The following is a 17,109-nucleotide window of genomic DNA, read 5'->3' on the forward strand; positions in this document are numbered from 1 at the left end:
CTCTATATTCTTGCCTCCAAAGAGCACTCTAGCTGTACCCTCTCCAAGACATGTCTGTTGGTTCTCTTGGTTATCCAAGGGATGTTCAGTACTCTTCTCCAACACCACAGCTCACAGGCATCAATTATCCTGTCATCCCTATTCAGATACACAGCAAGTGACTGGAAAGAATATGCCCTGAATTAGATGCACCTTAGTCCTCAAACTGACATTACTCCCCAATAATTTGGAGAGGTCCCTCGCTGCAGACTTAGTTCCTGATTTCCTGACTGCTGGTACCAAGGATGTTAATTGTGGATCCAAATAAGATGAAGTTGTTGATGGTTTCTTCACCCATCATGATGTTGCCTATCAGTCCAGTTGTAAGAATATTTTCTTGATACTGAGACGCAATCCATACTGAAGGTTGCATTCCTTGAGCTTTTGCTGCAAGTGCTTCAAGTCCTCCTCACAGAAAGGACAGCTGTGTCATCTGCACAACACAGGTTATTGATGAGTCTCCCTCCAGTCCTGATGCCACATTCCTCTATCATCGAGTCCAGCTTCTCAAATAATTTGCAACGCAAACTCAAAACTCGTGTGATTTAGAACCTCTGAAACCCTGCTGGAGCAGTTTCAGCATAATGGCAAGGAGTCTGAGTTTCTATTTCACCAAACCTGTCGTTCTCCAGGGACTCGTCCCTCCTGTCAATGTACAAAGTGCTCACGATCCCCCACATCCATGGAACATCCTGGCAAGACGGATTTGTTTGTTCTCTGCCAGGCTACGGTACATTGAAAACTTTCCGACAATAACCGTAACTCAAAGACATCAATACCACGGTCTTCCTTAATCGTCGCCCAGCATGCACATGCAACTGAAAACCTTTTCTTTATGTTGATATGAAACTCACACGGCAGGGTATAGCCTTTAACGGTCATCAAATGTTTTCTGTAGATTTTTTGGCTAGTGCTCCAGGTTGTGCTTCCCAGACACTCCCAAGCTATTTGTGGTTTGGTTTTTTTTTCAGATCCTTTGTACTCAGTAGCCCCTGGGTCCCCCTGCACTGGTGGCTCCCCTCACACTAGCCTTAATTCAGGTATCTCTTAAGGCCTGGTATCCCTCCATCCCCAGCAGTGGACGGTCTACTTTGACATTTTCTCTACTGTACTTCGTGTCTGAGCTGAGTCTCACTGTTGTCCTCATTCAAAGACAGGGCTGGGCAGTGCCCTAGCAGTGGCAATAGTGGCCTGCACCAGGAGTCCCAAAAACAAACGACGAAGAAGTCAGGGAACTGGGACTTGCAATCAAAGCTGACTGCAAGATTTTGTAGATAAAGCATGGCTTCCATCAGGTCTTGAGGGATCATCTGATCCCAAAGTAACACTGGTTAGGAACTTCGGTTTTAAACGTTTCCTAAAATCCTTACACACACACACCCCCGCACTGTTACTGAGGAGTATTTTTACATTTATAATGAAATGACTTGGTTAAAGAAATTATTTGTAGCCCTGGTGTACAAGTTGCTGTCCCGCGGTCACTTGTGGTTGTTGTGAGGCTCAACACTGTGACACGGATGTGTCAAATGTGTTAATGGTTGGCTGGCTACCCAATGTGGACTGAGAGTGGGGTGGAGCTCTGCGATTAAACAAGCTTGAAGCAGGAGTGGCATCCACTTCCATAATAGCTTGCCTCTGGAAACCCTATGAACTTGGAGAGAGGATGAAAGGCACCCAAGCATCAAGGACTCTCTTTCATAGGGTCGCTATGAGTCGCCTGCGACTCGATGGCACTTAACAACAACATTAAGTACTCAATGAATTCTCACTGCCTATAATCTCACACTGCTGAGGTGGGGAAAGGAGAAGAGCTTGTTCTCAGAACTCGGCATGTTCCCGGATTCTTCTTTCCAGGGAGCGCTGAACTACATTTGGAAAAACCAGGTGGGTGCCTCTTAACAGACATGTGTGCTCATGGGGGGAACCCTGAGTGCTCCTCTCTGTTCTCCACGATGTTTTGTGGTGGACAGCCGCCAGAATGACCACCTCCAGTGCTTCTCACCACTTCAGAGTCTACACAGCCTCCACAGTGATGTGACCACAGAGGATGGCAAAAGCGATATGAGACTTCCAAGGATTTATAAAACACAGTGCAAGTTCCGCTGTCACTGGCCCTGGCTGCCGGCAAAGGAGCCAGCTGTCATGTTACAAAGACTTCTGAGCAGCTGTGCAGAGGGCACCTGAGCCCTCCGGCCAACAGCCAGCCATGGGCACGTGCCTCCCTACAGCCGGGCCTGGTAACCTCCGACCAGCTGTCAGATCACCACAGCCCTGGGCAGCATCTTGAATGCAACTTCACTGACCCATGGTTAGAGAAAGAACCACCCAGCTACCCGCCTCCTAAATTCATTTCGAGAAATGAGAGAAGGATGTTTAACGGTTTTAAACAATAGTTTTGAGTGTCTGTTGGGGTGGGGATTGTGGGGCAGTATTCAGTGTGGCTCTTCTACCCACTGGCTTTGATTTTCACCACCTGGCTGGGTGGAGGTGGTCGTGCTGTGAGGGACTGTTGAATCAAGTACCACACACAGTGACCCTATGAACAGAGCTGAACCCTGCCCCATCCTGTGCCGTCCTCATCACACACACTCCAGCCTCTTTCTGCAGTCACCGTGTTGATCCATCTCGTTGGGGGTCTTCCTCCCCTGTGCTGACCCTCCATCTTCCCAAGCATGACGTCCTTTTCCAGAGAATAGCCTTGCCTGGCTACACTGCCAAAGCATGAGACGAAGTCTTGTCATGTTTGCCTCCAAGGAGCATTCTGGCTTCACCTCCTTCGAGACATGTCTGTTTTCCTGGCAGTTCATGAAATGGATCTTTGCAGGATTCCAGGAAGAACCCCGAGCCACAGCCCAGTGCCTGACAGGGTCATCCAGCTTGGGTGGGCCTGAGGTGGGCCTTCCAGGAAGACATCTGGGCCACAGCCTAGTGCCAGCAGGCCCTTGGGCCAACCACCAACCCCTCTATCCAGCCCCCCATCCTGACAAGCTGTTACAGGCCTCAGCTCGGGTTGAAAAAGGGTGTCTTGTTCCATATTTGTATGTATGACTGTCTTTATGTTTTGCCGTTAGAAGTACACCACCTGTCAGTTCATTATACTGGGGAATGATTTCTTTGTTACCAATTGCTTTATGGGAGTTCTGCTGGCTTCTTGTTATGGGCCACTGAGTTGACTCTGACGTGACTCTGTGAAAAACGGGCTCTGAGCCCTGCCCTGTCCTGAGCCAGTCTGTCTCTGACACACCTGACCCCACTGCCACAGTCACTGTGTCAATCCATCTCATCTGGGTCTTCCTCTCCTGCACTGTCTTTCTCCAAGTACCTCCTGATGCCATGCCCAAGGTATATGAGACAGAGCTTCAAAATCCTTGCCTCCAAGGAGCACCCTGGTTTCATCCTTCACAGGACAGATCTATTTGTTCTCTTGACAGTCCATGGTATGTTCAGTACTCTTCTCCAGCACCACAGCTCAAAGGCATCAACTATTCTTCTGTCATCATTAGTCATCATTCAGATGCACAGTAACTGGGGAGACCACGGCCTGGGTGGGGTGCACCTTAATCTCTAAACTGGCACTGTTGCTCTTTAGAATTCTGGAGAGAGACCTGGTGGCTTTGTTAGGCGTTATCAAGTCACAGAAGACCCATGCTGACCCTATGAACAATACAGCGAACCCATCCTGTCCTGTGCCGCCCTCACACTTCTTTTTTTTATTATTATTATTATTATTATTATTATTTTGTGTGCGTGTACCGTCAAATCAGATCTGACTGGTACAGGAGGATATTGTGCCTCCTTCTCCGGCAGAGCGTCTGGTGGATTCGAACCGTGTTCCTCTGAGATTGCAGTGCAGCTTCTTGCCACTAGGCCACCAGAGCTCCCACCCTCACACTTCTTGACACTCTTGAACCCATCGCAGAAGTGACTGCATTAATTAGTGTAGCCCAGGCTCTTCCCCTCCTTCGCTGACCCTCCACCTCTCCCAGCATCACGTGCCTCTCCAAGGAACAGCCTCTCCTAGCCACATGCCCAAAGTATGTGAGATGAAATTTTACCATCTTTGCCTCCAAGAAGCACTCTGGCTGCACTTTCCCCAAGACATATTTCTCTGTTCTTTTGACAGTTCATGGGATTTTCAACACTCTTGTCCAACAGTTCAAAGCTCAATGCTTCTTCTGTCATCCTTATTCATTGTCCAGCTCTGAGACGCAAAGCAAGTGACCTGAAAGACCATGGCCTGAATCAGTTGCACCTTAGGCCTCAAACTGACATCATTGCTCCTCAATAATTTGGAGAAGTTCCTGACTGCAGACTCTCCCAGTGCAATACGTCATCTGATTTCCTGACTGCTGGTCACATAAGTGGAAGGAATAAAAGTAATTTACTCATGAGAAACCAGTGGGTGGATCAAGGGTCAGGAGAAGATAATCCTGGCACCTCCACCTGCCCCTCATTGTCCCCCAATCCCTGGTTATATTTGTTTTCACTGTTACAAGGTATGTTCCCGGTGGGAGAGAATAGGAGTCTAAGGCCATTGGCACGTGATCTCTGGACGCCAGAGGACACATCTCCACACTGGAACACAGCATGCAGGACAAAGGGCTCTTTATTCAGACAGCAGGGTAAGGCACAGCAAAGTGAGGCCAGACTGTCTCCACACCGGGAGGCTCAGGCCACCAGCAAAGCCCCTGGGCTTCTGTCAGGCAGACTCTTCCTGGCTCAAGAGAAGCATTTTTCCAGAGTGAGAAACCAGGCCACGGGCTCCAGTGTCAACAGGTGGCAGTGGCCTCTGGTCAGCACTCCTGGAAGTGGCTGATGAGAGCGTCCATCAGCTCCTGCTTCTTCAGTCCGCCCTTCAGCCCGTACAGCCTGCAGGCTTCCTTGAGCGCGGGCACAGTGAGCTTCCCCAGCGTGCCCTTGCGGATGTGGGCCTTCAGCTCCTCCTCAGAGACCTCCACTTTCGGCCTTTTACTCTCAGAACCATCGTTATCTGGGGAAGGAGATCAGAGAGTACTACCAGCGACATCTCAGCTGCCCATCTGACCCGGGCTGCAGTGTTGCCATTTTGCCCAGAGGTGCCTGGCTCCTCCCTCTTTGGTGTATTGATAAGGCAGCTCCATTTACGTGTAAAGCCAATCATCTCTCACACCCAGGAGGGAGGGAGCAGGAGTACTGTAATAGAGTGAAGGCCATCACTTTACTCAAAAGTTCTGCTGGTTCCGGTGAGTGAGTCATCCCGCCCTCCCTCACTCCTCCTTCACACAGAGCGTTTGTACCAGGCACTGTGCAGGTAGCAAGAACGTGGAGGCTGAGAGAGGGACACAAGCAGACTGTCAAATTGTGGGCAGCATGTGAAGAGCTGGGCCGGCATCGCACACCGGACACCACGAGTTACTTTGGCTGCACAAGGAAAAATCACCATCAGCTCTGAGCTAAGTCCTCAGAGCTCCACTGCCTCACGGTTCTGCTGGACAAACAAGATCCTAACATGGCTTTATGTGACCAAAGTGAGGCAAAGAGATTACAAACTAAATCGGGGTCTTCTGGGCCACCCAGTCAGAGGTCAAGGCCACATGCAGGTTAAACTAGAAGACAGTCAAGGTACAGAGATGGGAAGATGAAAAGGGATGCTTTCACAAGGGTTTCATGCTTATCTGGAGGTGCTGTGGACATTACCCAGGAAGGCCCGATCCCTGGAGGAGACCCCATATGGTAAAGGGTCATCGGGGAGGAAGGCCTCACAAGGACTGACACAACGGCCCCAACAGTGGGTTCAAATCGGGCACCGAGTGTGGGGAAGGTGCAGAACTGGGTCGTGCTTTGCTCTGTTGTACAGTTGTCATGACTCAAAACCAGCACCTAACAACATGGATGGGTGGCTTTAGTGGTAAGGAGTTGCAATGCCTATCCAAAGGCACCGAGTTCGAATCCAGCAGCTGCTCCACAGGAGAAAGATGGGCAGCCTCCTCCTGTGCGATTTATTGCCTTTGAAAACTAGCTGGAGGATCAGCTATGGGTCAGCTCCAACTCGATGGTGCACAGCAACAACACGGATAATGAATGCTGCTTCTATTTAATGTTGTAAAACAAACCTAAACGTGTGCTAGAAAGGAATAGGGGAAATTATATAACAGAAAGAAACCAACTCCGCCTTCAGCTAATACTTGACTGGATATGCTAAAAGGGGAACCAGGAAAGGCCTGAAAAAGACAAAGGTCTGTTGGTGTGAATGAGTCCCCTTGTATAAAAGACCTTCAAAGCCAGCTGGTGGCCTAGTTGGGAGGCAGCTGTGCTGCTAATTCAAGGGTGGTGCCTTGAATCCACCAGCAGAGCTTCTTGGGAAAAGGATGTATAATGAATATTGGTCATGAAAACCTGGGCTCCACCCAGTGGAGCGAGACAGGAACAGCCAATGCTCATCACAAGAAACTCCAGGTAGAGCTGGGAGTTAAAGGGAACCTATGAGGAGAGTGACTGGTAGAACCATTTGTGGTGACTGCCGGGGTTCACCTAGCGAGTCAAGTCAGGAAGTTAGCAATGAAGAGATGAGCTAGGTGTGAACAGAAGACATTAGTGCCCTAGAACTAGCCCATTGGGACTGAAGAGGAGAGCAAGAGAGAGAGGGGCAAAGGGAAATTTAGAGGGGGGAGGGAAGAGAGAGTGCAGTGGGGGGAGAGAGAGAAGGGGCTTCCTGTTCTGAAGTGCAAGCAGTGTGGGGATCCCTGAGCCTGCAGCTGATACCCACAGACCTGAGGGGCAGACCAGAAGGTGACACCCTCAGTGGGTAGAGACTGCTTGCTACAATTTGATGGCTCCCCTGTGGAGCTGGACCATGCAGGTAAAGTGTATGGAACCATAAGCAGGAGATTGGTCAGTATTGCTATCTCTCTAGCCTTAAAAAGAGACAATCCAGGGTCAGGAGTGTGGAAAGGGAACTACCATCAGACAGAAGAGATGAGCTCAACTCTTAGACCCAGACACTCTGTACTGAGAACCTCCTACACCAGGAGACAAAGAGCTGTAACAACCAAGATGGTGAGAGAAGTGGACACAGTAGAAGCAGGAGACTGGGTAAGGTGATGGCACAGAGGGCTTGCTGACATGGACACATGCAAGGTGATGGCACAGGGGGCTTGCTGATGGGGCAAGGTGATGGCACAGTGGGCTTGCTGATGGGGCAAGGTGATGGCACAGGGGGCTTGTTGACATGAGGAAGGTGATGGCATGGGGGACTTGATGACATGAGGAAGGTGATGGCATGGGGGGCTTGATGACATGAGGAAGGTGATGGCATGGGGGGCTTGATGACATGGACAGAGGCAAGGTGACTGCTGGGGGGCTTGCTGACGGGGCAAGGTGATGGCACGGGGGGCTTGCTGACATGGACAGAAGCAAGGTGACCGCACAGTGGGCTTGCTGACATGAGGAAGGTGACTGAACAGGGGGCTTGCTGACATTGGGAAGGTGATGGCACGGGGGGCTTGCTGACATGGACAGAGGCAAGGTGACTGCACGGGGGGCTTGCTGACGGGGCAAGGTGATGGCACAGGGGGCTTGTTGACACAGGCAAGGTGACCGCACAGTGGGCTTGCTGACATGGGGAAGGTGATGGCATGGGGGGCTTGCTGACACAGCAGGAAGAGAGGCCTGGGCTGGTGCTGCTGTTGGCGATTTTCCCACTGACATAAGTTAGGGAGATCAGATGTTGTCATTTTCTTATCCATAAAGGCAACTCTACAATAACCCCTGGAGTCCATGTCCATGCCCAGCTCCTCACCTTGTCTCCTCTTAGTAGTTTTCCCCTCCGGATTATAATTTGGTGGGTAGACTAGCTCCTTAAACTCCTCCACTAGGGAACCCAGTCTCTTATCAATTGCTTCAGTCTTGGGCACTAGAAAATCAAAGCACAGAAGAGTGGCTGGTTGAGTCATGGGTTTTAGTTCTTTGTCCAGAACCAGAACAGAGCACAGCTAACTTCTGGATTAGGGGAAGGACAAAGAAAGGGCAGATGGGGAGGCAGCTGATCCGGCCACAGAAACATCTCATGAAGTTTCACATCCCTCAATCATCTCCCAACAATCCAACACAGTGAGGGCTGACTGGAGCCGGCACTGTTTCAGCTGCTTTCTTTCATCCTCCAATCACCCTGTTCTGGGGTAAACCAGTCCTTTTTGACAGGGAGGAGAAGCAGGAGTGTAAAGGATGAGCTCAAGGTCAAGCAGCGCTGAGTGGCAAAGCTGGGATGGAGATCCTGGGCTGCAACCTGAGATTCAAACCAGCACCCAGTCCGTGCCCTTAGCGACTTACTGTCAAGACAAGTAAAGCATAAACATAACCAAACAGGTCATGTTTCCCGAGGTGCTGTTTGGAGCGAGCACACGAGCACGTGAGGGGCAGGAAGGACCATGGGGCAGGTGCCTCTCCAAGCAGGAGCAGGAGGGGATGCAAATGAACACCCTGGACAGCAGCATCCAGCTGGGACTATGTCACCTCCAGAGCTCGTGTCCTTAGCCACCTGCTGGCACCAGGTGAGAAGGGCAGGTGGTCCTGACTGTGAGGGCAGGACCTGCAAGGAGGCTGGAAAGGCAGGAGGACAGCCAAGTCTTAACCACCACAGCGTTGTTTTTTTAGGGAGGTGAGCAATGAAACTACACATAAAAAAACCTGCCAGTCAACAATTCTGACATCTCCAACTCAGTGGCCTTGATTATAATCTTGACGTTGTGTGACCACTGTCACCATCCCTTCCAACTTTCTCCATCTCCATTCAACAGTCTCCAGGGTCCACTGGTTTTGCACAGCTCTGAAGAGGCATAAGCAATGGAGCCATCAAGCTCAGACTGGCATTTTAAAGATGACCCAGCAGCAGCGTGGAGTGTGGAATGAAAGCGTGTGAGACAAGACAGGAACAGTATACGAGTACAATTCATTAACGTTCCTCCTAATGTCACTAACGATCCCTCTGTTGTGTGTAGTCCAGTAGAAATGCCCCACATTTCCCAGGCTGTGATCTTCACAGAAGAACATCACCAAGTCTCTGTCCCAGTGAGTGGCTGGTGAGTTCAAATCACAGGCCTTTCTGATTAGCAATAGAGCATTTTAACTGTTAGGCCATCAGGACACTTCAGCGATGATTTTAAAGTTGGAGGTGACAGTACTGTGTTGAGTGAATGAATGTGAAGAGAGACCACCAAGAAGGCTCCACTTAGTGTCTGATCCTTTTAGCCAAGAGACTTCATTAAACCCCATCTGCCTCCCAGTGGATACCCCTTACATCACTAACGCTGGGCCCTCTCCTGTGAAAAAAAGGAGAATGCCGACGAGGAGGGACTTGAGCAGGTCCCTGAACCTGACTCGGAGACCAGGCAAGAGTCCCCAGATGCTGGGAGCCCAGCTGGAAATTCTTGGGGCTGCACACAGTCTGATGAAGGGCAAACGCTCACTGGATGCCTAGTCTAGACTCACCAGTCAGTAGCTCAGTGCTGTGGGCAAGCCACGCCCCTCTCCTTGCCCTCGTGAGTCTATAAAGCTCCCACCTCAGCACTGAGACGATTAAATTAGCCCACACACAGGATAAAAGCCTCTGGCAGACACACAGCATACTCGGTAAATGTCCTCTTTTTTCGAACCAGCACGTCCTGACAGAGTGGCCTAGCTCTGAGGCAGATTTCAGAAGCTTAACACTCGCTCCTCCTATTGGCGCAGCCCCAGGAACGAAGCCTCTCCATGAGCCCAAACTGGCCTGTAGTCTCTGCGAGGAGCAGGCTGCTGGGGTCATGCGGCCCCATGGCTGGTCCAGGGTGAAATCAATAAGGCCTCCCTGAAAAGAAGCCACTCTTGATTTTGTCAAAACCTCCTTACTTGTCAGATCCACTGCTTGTTCAGGCTCCATCAAGTCCAAGGCCAAGGCCTCCAGGTTCCTGAAGTGCTGCTGCAGAACCGGGTTCTCAAAGCTGTCACTCCTGTAGGAAAGCAAGTCAGCTTGTCAGTCCTGCGGGCGGATGTTCACAGCAGCGCTGGTCACAGTTACTGAAAACTGGAACAGCCGATGTCCTTCAGGAGGTGCCTGGAGAAACAAACCGGTCCACCCGTACAACGGAGCTTCATTCAGTGATCAAAAATGAACAATTAAAGGTAGGACTGCAGAGCCACTACCTGCACTACTGTCAGCAAGCTGCACACCTGTAACAGGATTAATCCCTAAGTGTTGAGACATATATGCACACCCACGTTAAGTGCAGCTTTATTTACAACAGCAAGGAGCTGGAAACAACCCAGGTGCCCATCAACAAACGAATGGATAGAGAAGCTGTGATATATTCACACAATGGAATACTACGCTGCATTGAAAAACAAGGAACTCACGAAATATTATACAAAATGGGTGACCTTGGAGGACTTATGCTGAGTCAAATATCTCAGTCACAAAAGGACAAATACTGCACGGTGCCACTGTTGTAGAATGGGACTGACATCAGGGTTGGGATAAGACTGAGAAAAACTGGATAAATTATGTATACTGCATTGAAACAGATGAGGTAGAGAATAATTTAAAAGCGATATATGATAGGGTATTATAGTTATCACAAGAGTCCACAATTAAGGGTGCATAGTGGAGTGTACCTGGGGCGGTGGGAGGGGTACGGGGGGACTGTATACCAAAGAAAGAATTTTTCTTTTACTTTTTCAAAGAGAGGAGTGAACTTGGAGGGAGGATATTAGAGGGGAGGGTTGGGCAGGGAGAAAAGTGCAACAATGAATGAATGGAAATCCAAAATCTCTGTAAATGTTCATTAAAATTATTAAAATGAAATAAAATAAAAAGTGTGAGACATATATTGACAACAGCAAAAGCAAAGAGGAGCTGCTGGCGCTGCTTCTACAGAACCAAAGCCCTCACAGGAGCTCGGCCCTCAGTGTGAACGTTTAGCCAGGCTTTCACGGCACATCCCAGCTAACTGGCTAGTAACAACTGTCATCACCTCTGTTCTAGCCCCAGTTTGTTGGGTGGTCTTCACAGCTTCCGTGCTCTCATCGATATGCGACAAGTGGTGTGTGTTCCCCATGAAAAACCTACACTCGATGCGCTGCTGCTGAGTTGAAACCAACTCCGAGCCGACGCTCCAGGGGTTTTCAGAGGCTGTGAATCACACGGAAGGAGACTGCCCATCTCCCTCCAGCACAGCCACTGGTGGATTTGAACCGCCAGGGGCATCACTACTCTCCGATAGTTTAGCTTTAAGTCTTCTTAAAACCAAAGAACAGTGTAGCTTAACTAAAGTTATCTACTTTGCACATTATGCTCTTTTAAAATTTACCTATGCAGAATCAAATTTTGATAGCAGTTTAGAGGGGGAGCTTAGGGGCCAGCAAGTTCATGTTCTGGAGCAGTAGAGGGGGAAGGAGTCAGGAATAGGAGATGGACTGTTGGCTCACTGCTGCCTCCTTCTGCCATGACACCAGAGCTGAATGATGATTGGCTACCGTTACTGAATCCTCTGACCAAATATTCCATAGCAAAATCTTGATCAAAAGGAGGGAAATGCAGAACAGAATCTAAAATACTCACAGAATTCAGATTTTATGAAACCATAGGGTCTGGATAAAACTTCAAAACTATTGATAGCCCTGAGGGAATTTTTAAACCTTAACCCGAAAATATTCCCTGCAGTCTTCTTGAAACCACACAACAATCTAGTTTAACTTGTCAAGAATGTCTGCTTTACACATTGTGCTTCTTAAGATCTATTTGGGAAAAAATTCACAAGAGCAACTCAAAAGATCAGAGTGGAGCCTTAGGGGACAGTCGGGTTATGTCAGTAGTGGAGAAACATTCAGAGAACCCGTGAGAACAGCGACACAACTTGAAGAACATGATTGGTATAGCTGAGTTGTACATGCCGATATCAGAGAACTGGTGTCTGTTTTGCTGTATATATTTCTCAACAATGACAAAATAAAATTATCAAAAACCCTAAAACAAAAACAATCATCATGAAAAGGCAAAGAAGAACTCTAAAAGTTACTGAAAAGGCTAAATATTATATGATTCCAACTATATGCCATTCTGGAAAAAGAAAACCTGCAAAGATAGTAAATAGTTCAGTAGTTGTGGGGGGGCAGACAGATTGCGATTTTAGGGGACACACTGGCTTTTAGGGGAATGAAACCTTTCTGCAAGATATTTTAATTGTGGGCACAAGACGGTACACATTTATCAAAACTCACAGGACTTTGTAAACTTTCATTCAAATTTTTAAAAATAAAACAACCAAGGTAGCTCTGGTAGCCTAGTGGCAAGAAACTATGCTGCAATCCCAAAGGTGTGCTGTTTGAATCCACCAAATTCTCTGCTGGATAGGGATGGGCAATCTCCTCTTGTGCCAGTACCCAACAAGAAAACAAACAAAAAGAGATAGATAGATAGATAAATAGATAGATAGATAGATAGATAGATAGATAGATGATAGAGAAAGATAGAGAGAGAGAGAGAGCGAGAAAGATGATAGAATTAAAAAAAAAAACAAAACAACAAAAACCTCACAGGATGGTACAACATGAAAAGTAATAAGCTTTAAAGAAAATGAAAATAGATTTTAGTTAACAATAATGCATTGATATTGATTCAGTAGCTATTGTTGCTGTTAGGTGCTGCTGAGTCAACTACAACTCACAGTGAGCCCATGAACAGCAGATCTGCCCCCGCCCCACCCTGTGCCATCCTCATCCTCTCTGATATACTTGAGCCCCTGTCACAGCCACTGTTGTTGGGGGTCTTCCTCTCTTTCACTGACCCCTTCACCATCCCAAGCATGAAGTCTTTTTCTAAGAACTGGCCACTCCTGATGCAAAAGCAAAATGTATTCTTTGTATCACTTGCGACTCATGGTGACCTTACCTTCAACTCTGAACCCTGTTCTACCCTTAGACAACCTTACTGTCTCTAACCGTCTACCCCCATTACCCCAGTCACTGAATCAATCCATCTCTTCGAGGGTCTTCCTCTCCTGCGCTGTCCCTCCACCCTCCCAAGCATGATGTCCTTTTCCAAGGACCCTCCTTGCAACAAGCCCACTGTATGTCAGATGGAGCTTTAGAATCCTTGATTTTTCTGTTAACCTCGAAGTGCTTTATAAAGAAATCAATTTTAAAATAATAGTAAAGAAAAATTTAAACGTTTTAATAAGAAAAATAAACCCAGCACGATCCAAGGACAGCTGACAAAAACATCTCAAATTAAACAGGCGAGAATCTCATCTCTCCCATTTTCACTTTATCGTCTGATGCTTTTGATAGAAGTTGTTGAGCTGGGGATCCAAAATTCAACTTAAAAGCAAAACAAAACCTTCACACTTGGCACTGCCGGTTATGGCAGAGAGAGGAATGGAGGGCATAAGGACATTTACACGCAGAGAAAAGAGCTGTGCAGAGTGAAGGGGACCCAGTGAAGGGACTGGGCCTGAACACTCTCTCTTCCAATACCCTCGGGAGTTAAACGGGTATGAATCTAGAGTCAGGCAGATCGAGACTCTCTGTTGGCTCAATCTCTTTCCAGCAAGGTGAGCCTGGGCAAACTGCCTCACTCCTTAAAGCTTCTGGTTTTTCATCTGAGAAATGGGTTCGTAGGACAAATAAATGAAACAATGTTGACATTATACCTGGTGAATGATAAAACCTTAATGGAAGCTAGATCTTCTATTGTGTGCCTTCAAGTTGGAACCGACCATAGCTGACCCTCCAGCAGGTTTTCAGAGGCAGGGGAAGAGACTGCCATTCCGCTACCACAGAGCAACTGCTGGATTTGAACTGCATGCCTTTGGGATTACAGCACAGTTACTTACCACCAGGCCACCAGAGCTCCATAGATTGTCTACTATTCAATAAAGAGACAACAGCAAGAGGCTACATTTGAGGGAGGAGGGAGACACTGCCCAGAGACAAACAGAGAAAGAGGAAAAATAAAAGTTGATAGAAAGTTACAACAAGGAATCAAAATTTTTTTTTCAAAGAGAAAAGTGAACTGGTGAGTGGGGTGGGCAGGGAGGAAAATGTGCAACAATGAATGAAGGGAATTTCAAGTTCTCTATAAACTTTCATTAAAATCTCAATAGAAAAATAGAAGATACACAACTATGTTTATTGTGGCTTTGTTCACAATATCAAAGAGTTGCAAACAACCCAAGTGTCCATCAACAAATGAAAAAATAGAGCAGCTGTGGTATATTCCCACAATGGAATATTATGTTGCATTGAAAAATAAAGAACTCATGAAATATTATACAAAAAAATGGGTGACATGGAGGACATTATGATGAGTGAAATATCTTAGTCACAAAAGGGTAAATATTACATAGTGCCACTATTGTAAAATGGGACTGATATTGGGGTTGGGAGAACCTAAGAAAAGAGGGGATAAATAATGTATACTGCATTGAAACAGATGTGGGAAAGAACTGTTTAAAAGGGATACAGAATTAGGTATTATTTTCACGACAAGATTACAGAAAAAGAAATGCGTATTAAAGTGAACTGTGGACTGGGGGATTGTGTAACAATGAAAGATTTTTTTTTTCTTCAAAGGGAAAAATGAACTGGGGGAGGGGTGGGCAGGGAGGAAAATGTGCAACAATGAATGTATGGGAGGGGGGAATTAAATGGAAAGAATATGCTGTAAAAAATATATATGTAAGTCCAGAATGAAGGCTACACAGTGGCGTGGACTTGTGGGGAAGGCCTGGATAACAATGAAAGTGTTTTTCTTTAACTTTTCAAGGAGAAGAGTGAACTGGAGGGAAGGGGTGGGCAGGGAGAAAAGTGCAACAATGAATGACTGGAAATCCTAAGTCTCTGTAAAGTTTCATTAAAATTAATTAAAAAAAATTATATATGTTGCATTAAAAATCATTAACTAAAACATTTAATAAAACAGAAAAAATAGAAGAAAAAAAATTTTTTAAAAGGAGATAAAGGATAAAAGGTGCAAAATAAAGGCTATGTGGCATCTCATTTTGCAGGTTCTGAGAGGGAAAGATTTGCCATCTTAGCATTCTTTTAAGCATTAATAGTAACACTGGATGTATTAACTTTCACTCATTCTGTGACAAACATTACCAAGGAGAAGGCAGTTTAAGTTGTCCCTATACTGCTATTTTTTTTAATGGTCTCACTTCACAACTGTGGAATTCTAAGTCTAGCACAAATGGTCAATTAACTTGCCAGTAAGCATGTAAGTTCTAGAGACTTCAACATAACTAGAGCTTCCAGCCTCTGTATTCACCAGAGTAGTATCAAATAATTAACTCAAAAGAATAAACTGGGGGAGCTCTGGTGGCCTAGTGGCAAGGAGCTACAACTACAATCCCAGAGGCGCACGGTTCGAATCCACCAGATGCTCTGCCGGGGAAGGTGGGACAATCTCCTCCTGTACCAGTCAGATCTGATTTGACGGTACACTCACACAAAAATAATAAAAATTAAAAAAAAAAAAAGAATAAACTGAGGGAGCTCTGGTGGCCTAGTGGCAAGACACTGCACAGCAATCCCAGAGGTACGCGGTTCAAATCCACCAGATGCTCTGCTGGAGAAGGAGGGGGGCAAGCTCCTCCTGTACCAGTCAGATCTGAATTGACGGTACACGTAAAAATAATTAAAAAAAATAAAATAAACTGCATTCTGTTGGCCTGTGTCTACATCGACTTTCAATGAAAGCTTTCAAATTGGAGTAATGATCTATCAGCTTTAAGCCACCCAGAGAAAAGACTGAAGAAAATCAGAGGCACAGAAACAATTAGGTTACAGGACCAGGTGAGCGCCAGCGGGAGTCTGGTTGGCACTGGTACCAGGGATCACAGCAGCAGGTCCCGGACAGTTGTTGTTGTTGTTGTTTTTGTTATGTGCCGTCAAGTCACTTGCGACTCATAGCGACCCTATGTACAACAGCTCTAAACTCTGCTCTGTCCTCAGCCAATCGCATTGCCTCCGACACACTCATCCCAATTGCCCTGGTCACTGAATCAATCTTTCTCCCAGAGGAGATGGACAGAGTGGGAGATAAAGTGGAAGGAGACTCTGAAGCACAAAGCAGAACAGGCTTACTGCTGTGGGGCCTCCGAGGCCATGGTCCTTCGACGTCCTTCAGGCCTGGAAATGAACTCACCCTCATGGCTCGACTTTTAGACAATGACAGAGAAGCCAATAAGGTGAACAGCAACATGAAACATATGAGACCAGAAAGGCAGCATTTGCCCAGAGATGAAGCCCAGGAGGCAGGAAGGGGTGGGAAAGGAGAAGGAACAGAAACAGTAAATTCATGGAGGAAGCAGGTAGAGAACTGTGCCATGAGGACTGCCACCAGCGTCACAGAACAAAATTAGTATGAAGGGGAGCTCTGGTGGCCTACTGGTAAGGAGCTGCAACTACAATCCCAGAGGCGCACGGTTCGAATCCACCAGATGCTCTGCCGGGGAAGGAGGGACAATCTCCTCCTGTACCAGTCAGATCTGATTTGACGGTACACTCACACAAAAATAATAAAATAAAATAAAAAAATAAAAAAAATTAGTATGAGCTGTTGTACAGAAGCCCAATGTGTTCTGTAAACTTTCACCCACGTGACAATAAAAGGTTAAATTAGTAAACAAAGACATTTCAAAGAGCTACTTTCAAGGTAGGAGGCAGTTCCGAAGAGGGCCCCTCCCGGGCCCAGCACTCACCTGTATTTGAAGGAGAGCTTCTGAACAATAGCCTTCATCTTGTCCACCTGCTCCTGGTTTGCCACGACTTTGTCGGTCACGGGCACGTTCCGCTTATCGTCGGCGTAGGGGAGGAAGACAAGCTGGAAGCCTGAAGTAAGGAGACGAGTGTTCTAAGATCCGACTTAACAAAGGGCATCATTTATTAAGCTGCCATTTCTCTTTCAGCCCGTTTCGCCCATCTATGCCCCGTTCTGCTGAGCCGGGTCCCTGTAACCTCCATCTATGCCCCGCTATTAAGCTGCCATTTCTCTTTCAGCCCGTTTCGCCCATCTATGCCCCGTTCTGCTGAGCCGGGTCCCTGTAACCTCCATCTATG

The 17,109-nt window shown here is 47.1% G+C and overlaps 2 protein-coding genes across 2 annotated transcripts in view; one reads left to right on the plus strand and one right to left on the minus strand.

The window, feature by feature from the left end:
* Nucleotides 1–1,162, plus strand: part of NHP2L1 (NHP2 non-histone chromosome protein 2-like 1 (S. cerevisiae)) — a 14,377-nt gene extending 13,215 nt beyond the window's left edge. Inside the window, exon 4 of the mRNA XM_006890184.1 lies at nt 1,115–1,162. Within this exon, the coding sequence (XP_006890246.1) occupies nt 1,115–1,162 (48 nt within the window). The remainder of the gene's footprint in view (nt 1–1,114) is intronic.
* A 3,670-nt stretch (nt 1,163–4,832) lies between these two features.
* Nucleotides 4,833–17,109, minus strand: part of XRCC6 (X-ray repair complementing defective repair in Chinese hamster cells 6) — a 45,805-nt gene continuing 33,528 nt past the window's right edge. The window contains exons 9-12 of the mRNA XM_006890185.1: nt 16,752–16,881; nt 9,901–10,001; nt 7,817–7,930; nt 4,833–5,029 (exon numbers count right to left, since the gene is read on the minus strand). Of these exons, the coding sequence (XP_006890247.1) occupies nt 4,833–5,029; nt 7,817–7,930; nt 9,901–10,001; nt 16,752–16,881 (542 nt within the window). The remainder of the gene's footprint in view (nt 5,030–7,816; nt 7,931–9,900; nt 10,002–16,751; nt 16,882–17,109) is intronic.

This window comes from Elephantulus edwardii, unplaced genomic scaffold (genome assembly GCF_000299155.1).
Source record: "Elephantulus edwardii isolate Elephantulus edwardi_28Jun2011 unplaced genomic scaffold, EleEdw1.0 scaffold00086, whole genome shotgun sequence".
Taxonomy (NCBI): Eukaryota; Metazoa; Chordata; class Mammalia; order Macroscelidea; family Macroscelididae; genus Elephantulus; species Elephantulus edwardii.